Here is a 14,320-nt window from a genome sequence, read left to right on the forward strand (position 1 = left end):
TGATACGGATTGAGTCACAAAAACAAGGAAGAAAGTGAAAGCCAAACAGAAAAAAAAGGATTGACTGAGTGAGGGGTGGAATAGCTGATGCTCGCTCAGATAAAGAAAGTTTTGGTTTGAGATGACAGTTTGATGAAGGGATTTGTTTGGCACTAGAGAGAAAGAGGGAAGAAAACAAGAGAGAGAGAGAGAGAGAGGGCAGTGGGAGGGAGGAGAGAGAGAGAGAGAGAGAAAGAGAGAGAGAGAGAGAGAGAGAGAGAGAGAGAGAGGATCCAACCCTCTGGGACAGCGGTGTATGTTTTGGGGGTGGACAGAGTGGCTTTGTATGCAGAACATCACCGGACACCAGCGGGAGGGACGCTGTCAGTTGTTCTCTGTGTGTGTCTGTAGTGAAACCAGACCTACCTCTGATGCCTGCGCCACACGCACTCCTCCATCTGCTGCCCAGGAGCCCGCCTTCTGCTTTCTCTGGACTCAACCCCTCCGAGAGTGTTCGAATGTGTGTAAGAGATTTGGAGAGCCGGTTCCCGGAGGCCAGGAGGCTGGGATGTTGAACTATTGGGATTTCAACTTCCTGACAGCGATGGAGTGGAGTCAGGGGACGGGAGGTTCAGACTCTTGATTGACTGGAGAGTCCCAGAGGAGGATTTGATTTAGCTCCACTGAAAACCACCCGCATCTTCTGTATTTCTGCGTCTGGACTTTGTCCACAAGCTTGCGTAGTGTGTGTGTGTGTGTGTGTGTGTGAGCAGCCCATGTGGGCGTTGAGGGATGCGGATCTGAGAAAGCTCCACGCCACGATGCCCGCTGCTATGCTCCCGTGCCGTTCGCCGGCCGGGTCTGACTGGAGCTTCCAGAACCCGGTGGGGGTCGACTGCAGCTCCCCTGAGCCGCGCTGCATCTGGCTGGCGGTGCTCCGCAGTGCCACAGGTTCAATTCCGCCACCCACGCCGCCCACCATGTCCATTGGGCACAGCCAGAGCGCTCGCCATCCCAGGGTAAGGACGGGTCTTCCTCTAGTGGCCGGACACGGAGTCATCGAGTTGAAGCATCAGTTTGTCGCTGCGGTTAAATGATGGATGGAGTTATTCATATTGATTTCAAATCAAATGTTTAATAATCATACATGGATGTTTTTATGCATCGCCACAGCAGGTAATGATTGGTTATTTTTCAGATGAATCAATTTTTTCGCTTTTAAAATATGGATCCCATTTGACATCTTCTAATGATTTATTTTAGGAGTTATGAATCAGTTTGTCAATCAGCTGATCGATTGATGGTCGCACCGTCATAAATAAGACCACACTGTAATCTTAATCTTATTTTACTGATTATCATGTGAATCAGTTGTCTCATGCCCACGGGGATTTCTGTGGCTCTCCAGAAATAAAATGACACAGAAACCGCTGTGTGGCATGTTGTCAGTCACGCGTGTAAACAGAGTACCTGTGTCACTGTTCCTCCTCGTTTGAAGTCTGTTATCCACTCAGCTCTTGACAGATTCTTGAACCTTTCGGTGTGCCGACAGTTGCGTTGCCTTCAGGCTGTTTTTGTTTAGCGCCCTGTGTCTTGGGCTTTCCGAGAAACAACGTGGCGCCACTTTGTGTTGATGGATTGAGATGCACAGTTAGATTATTACTGTGTGTAGTTTCAGGAAATCGTCCCTTCAAACATTTCCATCAGTTGTTACTCATCTGTGGGCTTGTTTATTCTGTCGGTAGTGGGTGTATGTGACATTCTTTTAGATTTGGTTCTCCTGATTATTTGGCTTTTGGCAGGTTATTTTGTGATGGGATTGAATGGTAATCAATAGTGTCATGATCATTACAAGGCAAGCAGCTACCAGTACAAGCTATATATTTTTTATTTTTTTACAATTATGTACAATTATCAAATTATTCATCATTTAATTTCCTTTTCTACCATTTTCTTAGGTAGCTTTCTCACAAGCTTACACTGCATTATGCATTGAAGATATGCATTACCCTAAAATGTGGTGTAGTGTCTTTTCAGCCACTCTAAATATGGATACAATTAAACTGAGGCTGGTTAAGCCTCCTCAACTTAACGATCTGCATTTCTCTGCGCCACTTCTTTCTGTTTTTTTCCACAGCTGACGTGTGATTTAGTCCGTGTTATTCTGTTCGTGTGTCATATCGACCCTCTCGTCCCTTGGAGGGGTTTCTAATTAGCGGCTAAAGACAGATGAAGGGGGGCTGCTAAGTGCCACTTCTTGCAAGGGCTTGTGGAAGCTGTGCGACTGCACGCCCCCCCCCCCAATGCCTGAAGAATTTAGGGCATCTCATCCCCACATGATCTCATTTAAGTGTGGGCATTTATGTGGAACATTTCCTCCTCTTTTTAACCATTTTCCCTGGTTGTTAGCATCCCTGCCCCCAGCCCACCATGACACAGTGCCACAATCAGGAATGTGAGTGCGGGGGGAGGAGAGGCTGTATTAACACAGCTGGGACAAACACACAATGTACGCAGTTTTGTTTAAAGAGAGAGATGTTCGTTATCGAGAGAGAGAAGTGCTCACATCATGCAGTTTCTTTATATGTCGGATCATAAGGCTGCGATTTTTGTTAAGATTTGCTTGGTGGTCACGGATCGGCTTTTGTCTTTGCACCATGAGCAGTTTTTTTCAGGCTTGCTTTTATTTACCTACAGCAGTCCTCTGTAAAGAAAGTCAAATTGATAAGAATAATATAGAAACACTTCCATTAAAGAAAATCCTCTGATGTCAAAAGCAACTACCTTATTTCCTGTCAATGATGTTGCAAAGTGTAAAGAAAAGCAGTTCCATAAAATGCATATAAATCACAATTGAATATGCTTTTTTTGTGGCAGTAGAGCAGGAAGGATGAAAAGTCATCCCGCACTAACTACCGTGCCTCTGCCCACTGAGTCATCCCGTAAAAGTTATTCTAAAACGGCTGCTTCTCCAAAGTAACCATATGAAACCGTATAGAAAAGAAAAACCGCAGGCATCAGTAGCAGTGAGCCAGGTGTCACTGAGACAAAAGACAAGTACAATATGTTTTGCTGTTCAAGTATAACAGGCTGTTTAACTGATATTGCATCATCACCTGTTGGCCTTGTTGAGCCAGCAATGGGGTTGAACTGGTTTTTGAGCACACATACTTTAATCATAATAACACACACACACACACACACACACACACACACACACACACACACACACACACAACCTGTGTGAATGACTGAGCGATGTGGAGCATTTGAACTTGTGCTTTGTTTTGAATACTTTGGTTGGAGTGTTGACAGCACGGCGGGATATTCATGCACTCATCGTGCATCTCCTTCAGAAGGCATAGGATGCGTATAGACCTGCAGAGGTGGCGCAGTGCGCCCTCCTATGTGGCCGGTAAGTTCACGGATCATCATCAGCATCCCTCTGCTGTTCCCTCTTGGCAGCCTGGCTCAGGGGTCGTGGGTGCAGACAGCTACGGCTATCGGGATTAAAGGCTCGTCAGCATTTGCAACGTCCGTAAAGCTCCACTTTTCAAACAGGTTGCAGCTCTCAGCTGTTTAAAAGAGCATTATTGTTCTGCCCTGCTGGGGTTTTAGCAGGAGCCCGGCTCCCCGATGGCCACTACATTCCTGCGTACTGCTTTGGAGTGGATGGATTGGGGAGAGTGTGTGTGTGTGTGTGTGTGTGTGTATGTGTGTGTGCGCGCTAACCAACACGTATGTTGTTACTGATGATTACTGCAGCATGACAATACCATCATGTCCTAGAAAAGCCTCTTAGAAACAGAACACATGTTATATTGGGTTTTCTAAAAGATTATAATCCACAGTTTATTTTTATCTTTGATATTTTTTTATGTCTTAGCAAAGCTGCACTCTAGATTTTGGCACGAGATCTTACAGATTTACATTTCTAACTAAACAGACCAGCAGGACATCCTCTGCTCTCCACTTATATTTTGTCTTTTCAGTCATGCATCTTAATCATCTGCTCTCTAATTGAAATTAGGAAGGGATATAACCACAGGGAAGAGCTTGCATATGTGTGTTTGTGTGTGTGTGTGTGTGTGTGTGTGTGTGTGTGTGTGTGTGTGTGTGTGTGTGTGTGTGTGTTCTCCACTTCACTCACAAAACACACACTCAAAGCAGGAAGCCGTAGTGTGGTTACAAGCTGCTTTGCATATTCAAATCTAATAGTTTCTCAGGGCGCCTTTTTTTGTGTGTGTTTTCAATGACATCATTCAGGTGGTAATGAGATCCCTCGTGGCTGTGTTTTATCTAAGGAGCATTGAGGGTTTATTTTGGTATTGTAATTAGCTTCAAGAGCCGAGGACGTGTCAGGCAAAAAGAGTGCAAAAGGGTAGATTTCCTGTAGGAGAGAAGGAAATACCAAATGTTAATAGCAAGAGCGAGGTTTCCCTTTTCTGTGCCCTGAGCCTGCATAGGAAGTCAAGTTTAGACTTAAAAACCACAGAACATTTTTTCCAAGTGCCTTGTTGGTTAAACCGAGTGTCTGGAGAGGCCGGAGCATGTCAGCAAGTTTGGGCTCTTTTTGTGTGTGTTGCTTTTTAGGGAAACCGGTAGAAGACAAACTGATCGTGTCAAGGTGACAGATACGAGAGAGGGGGTTTTCTGGAGACTCGGCAGAAGAGCCGAGCAGAGACGCTCGTCCCACACGGACCGGAGCATCCGAGTGGGAATCCGTGCTGGCTCAGAGACCCAGTCAGACCCTGTGTGTTTTGGGTAATCACAGGGTTTGGTATTCCCAGCGCCGGGAGGGGCCATGCGGTCGAAACCGGCGTGCTGGAGCCTGTCCCTCGCTCGGGCCCGATACTCCTCCTCTTCGTCCTCTTCATCCTTCTTCCTCTCATTCACTCTCTCTGTGCTCCCTCCCCTCCTGTGCCGGTTACAGTGTGTGCTTCGACTTGTCAAAGCCAAACCGCTCCCTCTGAGGAATTCTCTTCCTTCTTTTCACCCTCTTGCTCTTTCATTTCCTCTTTTTTCTTTTTTCCTCTTTGTCTTTATCATTTTTATTCGACACCCAAAACATTCCTCCTTCCTCAAGCACTTCTTTATGCTGTTTTCATGCCACATAATAGGCCTCAATTCTCGCCTCTCTGAGAAAATTGCAGGGGTTACTTTACATTGTTTAGACTGCAGGACAAAAGCTCAGGCTTTGTGTGTCAAAAGTATTTATGTATCTATAAAATACATACTATATATATACATATACTTCAGAGTATGCTTTTGAAATGTGTGTATTTGTACATGTGGAAGAGGACAAGTTTATTCCAACATGTATCTAAAGAAACTTTAAACATATATCAATAAGAAATCTAAATGTCCATAGTTTTTTTTGGTCTTGATAGCACACGAAAGCATGTGCTGAGAGAGGAAGAGGAGGTGGAAGAGGAAGTCAGGGGAGTGGAGGAACATGGAAGGAAGGATAAAGAGGTGTGAACGAGTAGAAGTGCCTCCATGATGGAAAGTGTAAGATCTGTGAGCAGTTTTATTTATAGGAGCATCTGGTTATCCCGTCCCGCAACGCTACCAAACTTCCTGCCTCTCGCCTGCCACTTCCTGTTGATGTGTGGCCGCATTACAGGCCTGTCAGGTCAAGTGTGTGTGTCTGTGTTTGCTATATATCAGTGTGGGTTTGTGTGGGGAAACCTGGGGTGCTCATTTTGTGGGGGGGGGGGGGGGGGCTGCTTATAGTCTAGACTGGCCCACTAACAAAAAACTGAGTTTCAAAGAAATTTAAAAAGATTTTAGGGGTTCAGTGGACTTTTTTTTTTGAAAAGATGCAAGAATGTTCAGGGCATGATCACACCTATCTTGTGCACTAATTTGCTTTATTTAATCATAGCCCTCGAGCGTTTTACTTTGGCTGAATAATGCTGGCAAAAAAAAACATGCACACCAAGCCGCCACAATTTCCCTGAGCCCAAATTGTCTTATCTAGATAGCTTGTTTTTGTCCAACCAGCAATCAAAAACTCAAAGATATTCAGTTTGCTATAATAGACAACCAGCACATACTGTGTTTGTGAAGCTGGAATGAGTACATTTGGAGCATTTTAGCCTAAAACATAACATGAATAATTAATGGCTTATCAAAGTAGTGATAATTGTAAGATAATTATACTGTTGAACTGTCTCCTAAATTCAAGATCTGCTCCTTTAAGTCAGAGAGACAGAAGAAAAGTTTGACAGTGAACATGCAGCACAAGATAACTAAACCACAAATGACTTGACCTCCTCCTGTTTGGTCAGGTGATTGTGTTTGATTGACAGGTGTGGGCCGTCGGGGCAGCAGGAGAGTGATAGTTCTCACGTGTGTCTGTCAGCTGAGCGAGCTGGGCTTGTTTACTCGGCTGCAGGAATGAGATATTTAGAGAGTGGAGTTCAGATTCTCTGTCAGACGTCAGAGCTGGGTTTGCCTCCTTGCGCCCGTCTAGATGTGGCACTCCTCGATAGTGGGCGCCCCACAGGTGCTTATGGACTATATTGTTCTGAGACTGACCTGACTAAGCTTCATTCAGGACTCCATGAGGAAGCCGCTAATGTGATACCCGGCAGTCAAGGGGTGATGTCACCAGCTTGTCCGTCTGGAGTCGCCTCGTGTATCTTCAGGGAATCATAAAGTGTGTTGCATCTGGGAAAACTGCATTATTTCTGCAGGGTTGATATTAATTATGGGGAAATACTTTAGATTCTCATCAGGATTTATGGGGAAACAATCATGATCCTTCAGTTCTGCATAATTTATATTTAAGAACACTCAAGTGCATACTTTTCTACATTTTCTGCATCTGTAAATGTGATTTGGGTACTATAAATGTCATTAAAAACACACATCTACGGGAAATATCTGTAAATAACAATGCTGTATACATATGTATTTATTCTTCATATTTTCTGGATGCACTCTCCTATTTATGTTACTTTATAACAACAGACGTTGCCGGTTGAAGAACCCATTTTATGACCTTCCACCTAAACTTATCAAAAACAACTGTCCTAAATCTCTCTCTCTGTCTGTGTCCACAGGGTAAGGGGCGGAGGGATGGTCTCTCCTCAGCCGGTGACAACCCTCGGCCGCCGATGGCGACCCGGCCGGGAAGGGAGGGGGTGGGCGTGGGCTGGAAGGGCCCCCGGACGCTGGTCCTCCATAAGAACTCCCTGGGTTTTGGTTTCACGCTGCGCCACTTCATCGTTTACCCTCCAGAGTCGGCCCTGCACACCAACCTCAAGGTGAGACCTACAGGTCCTTGAGAGATTTGAGTTTCAAGGTGTTGAAAGGTGTTGAATTATGTTAAATATAAACAGTCTAAAGGACGGGCCTCATGTTTTTCTTCCTTTTTATTTAGTGTCAAGTGTCGTGAAGTTCTTTTTTCCACTTTCATGTTTATTTTTACAGCACACATGGTCTCCATTTCAAGCTTGCCGGCATTTAAAAGGCTTTTCAAAAGCTTTACGTTTAACTTGCTGAACCCAGGACAGAGCCAATTTGAGCTCGGAGATGAAGCCAATCACACTGGAGTCGAGGGTCAGGGAGTTTCAGCGGATCGAAATTAACTCACAGACAAAAGGAGAAAGCCGGCAGACCGGAGACAACATACTGACCAAACCAATCCTGTTGAAGGTTGTCAAAGGAGGTACAAACAGGATGTGGAGACTAAATAGAGACGCTGGTGAAAACAACACAATTTCACATTTTGACCACCTCCATACCCAAACAGACGGACTGGGAAGTCTTCATTGTTTCTCAGTATCACATCGCAGGCCTTAGTTGTTTTTAAGTCTCTGGTGAATTCAGGATTGTTCTGGTGTCCCGGAACCGTCCTCTAGTGAGTGAGCGGTTATTTAGCTCTTTGAGGTGTGGGGGCAAACGGCTCCAGATGTGAAATTGAGGGATCTGGAGGCTGGGGTGGGGTGAGCCAGCTGAAACAAGGCCTCTATTATTATTCTACCACCCCACCATCCAGCAGCTGCAGATAGGGACAGATTGAATGAGGTCTGTTGTCTTAGCCTGGTACCACTCTCTGGCAGTCAGGCCGTACCAGGCCGGCCCCGGACAATAAGCCCACTGCTGGCCTTTGGCCTCGGTTCTGTCCTCGTCTCCTCTGCCTCGAGGGTCACATGGCGTTTTGGGACAATCGGACTCACAGAGCCGCCCGTTCTAATCTGAAGAGCCGTCATGGAAGTCTCCCAAATTACCCTCATAGTGACCAATTAGAGGCCCACCGGGTGCATGACTCAATTGGGCATTTATTGCATGTTGTCTGTAGGTCTTTAAGAGTCTTCAATTGTATTATCTAGAACAAAGATCCATCGACTGTGTGGTCCTAGCAGACCTTCTTCTTCTGGCTTAAACCTCCCCTCTAAAATGTTCTAATAATTCAAAATAAAATAAATAATAATAATCAATACACCTTGCATGTTGCATGAACCTGTAACCTTGTGTCAGGTGGAATTTTAAACTTGACAGCCTCGACTTGATCAACTGTGGCTTTGATTCTTTATTGTGGACAACAACTACTGCCAAATTAATAAATGTATACATGTATAAAATACAAATAAATACAACTACCTTTGTCTACTGAACTAGGAATGCATAGTGCCAGAAAGTGCTTGCACATGTTTTTGAATAACACAATCTAACTGCACTAGTATCTGCAAAACACTGCTGATAAACAAACATTTTACAGAAAGAAAGATATTTGTCTGATTGTGAGTTGTGTAATATCTAAAATCTAAATATTTGATGAAAATGTGTTAACAATAACTTGTTGTGCTGAAAGCCCTCTTGCACCAAATTACATTTCATATTTGATTTTAGGCGACTTTAAAATGTGATTCTTGGTGAACTGCTCAGCAAACGACATCAGCCCAGATAATGACCTATGTTCCAAATTGTCGTTATACAAAACTTCAAATATCTTACAACTGACCAAATGAAACTAAGGATAATTTTGGGCGGGGGGAATGTAGTACAGTATTTGACCCAGATGCCCAGACTCCTGTGCCCATCCCTCACTGTCTCCTACTCTGTCCCGGATGTGTTCAGACTGGGGCTGCTCAGTTGTCGAGTGTCCCCAGCTCGGAGCTCCATTCTGGGGTCGGCAGCTCTTCTTTCTCTGCCTCTAAACCCCCCACCATTGTCTGCAGAGCCAGGAATGAGCACACTCAGCGCAGCATAAAGCCGGCAGTCAGCCCACCGTGCCCCTAACCCCAAACTGTCCACTCAGCTTAGTGTGTGTGTGTGTGTGTGTGTGTGTGTGTGTGGGTGTGTGTGTGTGTGTGTGTGTGTGTGTGTGTGTGTGTGTGTGGAGAGACATGATCAGACAAACTGCAGCAATCCAATCTCGCCACCAGCTCTGTGTGTTTATGACCCGTGACGTCCCGAGTACCTGCAGACGGTCTAACCTGAAAGTCAGTCTCTGTGTCGGAGCTGCACTTCAACATTAAAAGCTCATAAGAGCAAACACTTCTGTGTCGGGAAGTTTGGCACGAGATGCTAGGGAAGTCACCGGTGTTTGAGGAAGCTGGTTAACACTGATTAATGATCAACTTTCTTTTTCTGATTATTATTATGGCAGGGATTGATCAGGGGAATTTAAGATTTTAAACTGTGTTGTGTTGAGATCAGGGTTAAAAGCTGGGGCATGAGCACTCATCACAGCTCCATGTCCTACAGTATGATGTAAACCCTGAATCAGCATGTGTTAATATTCCTGCCTGTGAAAGCAGTCATAGACTTTTTGCCTAAATGTGAAATGCTGAACAGCCCAAAATGTTCTCCAAATACATGAGAGTGAAGCGCAAATTTATTATTGATCTCATACACTCATCTTGTGGTAATGTTTTGGGCCTCCGGGTGTCTTTCATGACTCTTCTGTCATTAGTGGAAGCCACATTATGTTTTTTTATGTATGTATTTTTTAGAATGATTTCAATGTGTTTTAAATGTCTGTAAAGCACTCTGCTCTATATGGGTTGTTTTGGGATGACTTTGACTTGAATATGAGCCGTAATTCTGTCTGTTTCTGTTCTTTGCAGGATGAAGAGAACGGTAATGGAAAGGGTAAGTGTTTCTTTTTTTCTTTCTCTTCAGACATCAAATAAACATCTTGTACAGTGGGATGATGATGATGAAATGAACTGGGATCTCCTGCATTCCCTCCTGTCTCTTCTGCTCTGCAGCCTATCTGCGCCCCCTACAGGACGCTATGCAACACTGCAACTAACATTTATTTTTCCATGCTTTTTACAACTCAGCTGGCACAATCTCTCATCTTTTCACTTCTCGTTCTTTGTCTTTTGTCATGCAGGGTATCAGAAAGGTCGATTGGAGCCAATGGACACCATATTTGTGAAGAGCGTGAGGGAAAAAGGGCCGGCCCATCAGGCGGGCTTGTGCACAGGTAAAGGGAACATGTGGCGCAGGAGCATGAACATCCTGATTTGCATTGTAAATCTGTCAGGGAGAAGCTCCGGTCATGTGACGCTGCAGACATGAGCAGATTCAGAGATGAAGGGGAGCCAAGAACAAAAACGGACCTTTCGTTATCAGCAATAGATTATATAGAGAATACTTATTCGTTAAATAGAGACAAGTTGTTTCTTAACGTCATTGGGTGATTTAATAATAATCGTTATAATAAGAAAAAGTATAATGATGATAATAATACTGATGATATTAATAATCATAATTTGAATAACGTTATTTTTATAGCACTAAAAACTATTTTCTCAAAGAGCGTTACATTTAGACCCATAAGCAGCAAAAAAGAAAACTGATAACATATGAGGTAAATGGAGACAAACACCATCAAGCAGAGATACGATTAAGATCAGATCAAAACTTTACAAAGGAAACGCAGGAAAAACAAGCCATTCCCAACTGATTCGCATAAAAGCCTGTTTATCAAAGCCTGTTTTTAGAGGGGATTGAAAAGATGAAATTGATTTTGCGAACCTAATTGCCTCAGGCAGTTCGTGTCAGCGTACAGCCTTGCCTGAGTATTTCAGGTTTCATTCAGGCTCATCAAGAGTTAAAGGGTCAGCAATATAGCCCGAGGCTAAGCCTTTTTCTGCTTTAAAAATAATCATAAAGTCTTTCAATCAGTTCTGAATCTTACTGGTAGCCAGTGCCAAGACTCGAGTAATATGTTTAGGACCAGTTAAAATTCCAGCTGCAGCATTTTGAACAAGCTGGAGGCAAGAGATCGATTTTTGACTGAGGCAGGTATAAAGCGAGGTGCAATAGTCTAGACAAGAGGAATTAAAAGCATGGATTACCCTACATCAGTGTGAGGAAAAGAAAAAGGACTTAACTTTTGATACATTTCTGAGTGGAAAACAGAACTGCACAACTATATTTACATGCGCCTTGAAAGTCAAATCCCCAAAAAGGTTTCTGGCTACGGGCTTGACGAGACCAGATGATTAGTCACCTATATCATGTCAGAAAAGATTTCTTCCGTTGAGCTGCCTGAATACGGCTTTTCCAGTTTTGCTTTCAGTTAACTAACTTTGTGACGTCCGACATTTACAGTTTACTGATAATACAGAGACCGGGGCTGACAACTCAAATGTTCACGTTCATTTGAATGTGACAGAGCGATTGAAGTCTGATTGAAGTGTTCCTGTTGTGTCTTGCTGCTTCAGCAGGACAGCAGTCCCCTCCCAGCAGCTCAGACAGAACAGACTGGTAGACCAGTGTGCACACAAGCTGTCACATCCAGAAAGTCACATGCAATAAAGTCTGAGCACTTTGAATGTGTTTCAGCCTGGATGGAGTCTCTATGAATGCATACAAACTGTTAACACATAGCAAGCACTCCAACGTCTTTTTCTGGGTACTTAGTTCACAGAACGCTAAGCTGTGCTGACATCCCATAACGGATTTGCTAATCTTTTAGAAGGTCACCAAAAGACGGTTCCTTTAAGACAATGAGCCCCGCTTTTTAATCTAATGATAACAACTGTACGTTTAATTTTGAATAGTCTTTTCAGACCAAACATGAATGATCGTTGTTCATCTTGGTGCGAAAGATTTGAAAGTGAAAAATCGTCATAGGATATTCTGTATTTTTCTTTTCATTATTTGTTTTGTGTGAAGAGGCATTTAGGCTGAGACGCTTCGTATGCCTCACTTAATATTGATAATCGACTTCATGTTTTGCCTGCATCTGTTGTTGAAATCAGGCACACCTTGGCCATTAGACCGTAAATAAAAAGGATTTTGTAGTAAATCAAATTACAACTTTCAGTCAGGCTTTGTTAAAGTTGGGATCGCTGCCCTGGTCACTGCTTTGTGTCTCTCTTGCCTGGAGGTCTGCACCTGCTTGAGAGGTCAAAGGTCAACATACCTGTTATTCTTGTCTGTATAACCTGTAAAATATGCTGGATATGATGTGATAACTTGTCTGTGCCTTGCAGGGGATCGGCTGGTGAAAGTGAACGGGGAGAGTGTTCTGGGAAAGACGTACTCGCAGGTGATAGCCCTCATTCAGAACAGGTAAGACCTCCTGCCCTGTCAGCACCTCGAGCCTTTGGTGTGTTGATTTAGCGAACCATCTGTTTGCTTTTTCATCGCGAGCTTACCATCGACATGACACACACACGTAGTCGTTAGTATTCGTTTGCTCTGCCTTTTCAAAAAAGAGTGGCCTGAAGCAGCGTACTCGACTCACTCTCGATGCTCTCAGTGGTCTCAAAGACTGAGAGTCTTTGACGTGTGATACTGTGGCTCTCCAGAGGGAAATAGAGGGGCTTGAAAAAAATGACACTCTGGAAAGTTTTATCTGCTGAAACGATTTAATCCTGGTGACCTTTTCTATTCAAATGCTTGGCTTAGATTCTGAAATGTTATTATCAGTTATTTCATCAGTTGAACTTCTTTTAGACCCCAAAATCCACCGGGAGGTTAGATGTCAGCTGCAGCACAGCCGGCTGGTGTTAGGGATGTGCGAACCAACTTTCACTCTCCTGATATGAGATACCTCTACTCAGACTATCTGCTGATATCAACTCCCAATCTGATACCAGTGCTTGTCTGTTTACCTCAAAGCATGGAAGTCATTGAGAACGTTGTTATGGGGGGTAACACGAGGCCAGGGATTGCTATAGTACTAAATGTAAATCATAGCAGAAACACTAAACTATATAATGATATTGGGGATGCAAGTGTATTTGATGTGGATCAGTTGCGTCTGGCCGATACCCGATCCACTTAATGAAGTCAATGACGCCTTATGCAGCGTCGCAGATCGATTCTGTGAGTCCCCAGCTGGTCTCTACTTCGGCTGTTAATGTTTTAGTTTAGTTTGTATAAATTAGTCAGGGGGATTCATAAAAAAAAAATATATATATTTCCGTGTCTCCCACTTTGTATCAAGCACCAGGTCAGGATATTGGATGAGAGCCTGTTTTTTCACCTCGATATCTTATTTGTCTTCATTCTTCCTGTCCTCCCCTCTTCCTCCTCCCCTGGACGTGTCTTACAGTGAAAGTGTGTTGGAGCTCTCCATTATGCCAAAGGATGAAGACGTGCTTCAGTTGGTAAGTGTGAGTATGGGATTTTTCACGCACCTTCTCTTAACAAACTAACCCACACGTGTCATGCATTGCACACTTACATACAAGGCTTGACAAGCAAGCAAACTGTTTGTTAGGTTTTGGATTACGTTAGGACACTGCAGGAAAACGTGTTTGCGGAGTTTAACCTGGATTCTCCCTGTCATTGTGGAAGAATGCAGCCATGTTGTTGGAATGGCTGCAGAGTGACTCAGAGGCTCTCTGCTCTGTGTTTAGGTTACATCACGGATTCATTCAAAGCCACTGGTATCCCGACTGTCAGAGCTTAGATTAAAAAATATATATTTTTTTTTTAAAACAGCTCCGTGCTCGTTCACACACCCATGTACTGTATAACACATTTTTGTCGCTCCACAGGTCGCTCACATGATCAGACATGCATCAACCCTCGCCCCTCCCATTAACCCAGAGCAACATGTCAACACAAATAAAACAGACAACCACCAAATTGAAGTGATCTGTCCACCACATTCAGAAACACCAGTGTTCCCGCCGAAAGAGGCCAAAACTTGGTTCTCCGTTTACATATAGCTGTCATATCTCGGCGTTATAAACCCACTCCTCTGTCCTTACACTCCTCCCCTCGCTGCTTCGCCTGTATCTGCTGCATTCCTAGCATGACATCAGCAGTGCTGCGCCTCCTTCCACACTCCCACAGGGTGGAGTAAGGCAGAGAATGAGAGGGAGGAGAGAGGGAGTTTGGAACGATCCGACAG

The 14,320-nt window shown here is 44.0% G+C and overlaps 1 protein-coding gene across 1 annotated transcript in view; it reads left to right on the forward strand.

Annotated features, from left to right (window-relative positions):
- Positions 1-755: 755 nt before the first annotated feature.
- arhgap23a (Rho GTPase activating protein 23a) overlaps positions 756-14,320 on the forward strand; it is a gene marked incomplete at its 5' end in the record, with an annotated part of 33,522 nt that continues 19,957 nt past the window's right edge. Inside the window, 6 exons of the mRNA XM_079233052.1 lie at positions 756-998; positions 7,050-7,253; positions 10,062-10,086; positions 10,334-10,426; positions 12,447-12,525; positions 13,514-13,568. Of these exons, the coding sequence (XP_079089178.1) occupies positions 756-998; positions 7,050-7,253; positions 10,062-10,086; positions 10,334-10,426; positions 12,447-12,525; positions 13,514-13,568 (699 nt within the window). The remainder of the gene's footprint in view (positions 999-7,049; positions 7,254-10,061; positions 10,087-10,333; positions 10,427-12,446; positions 12,526-13,513; positions 13,569-14,320) is intronic.

Source organism: Taurulus bubalis (genome assembly GCF_910589615.1).
Source record: "Taurulus bubalis genome assembly, chromosome: 17".
NCBI classification, from domain to species: Eukaryota; Metazoa; Chordata; class Actinopteri; order Perciformes; family Cottidae; genus Taurulus; species Taurulus bubalis.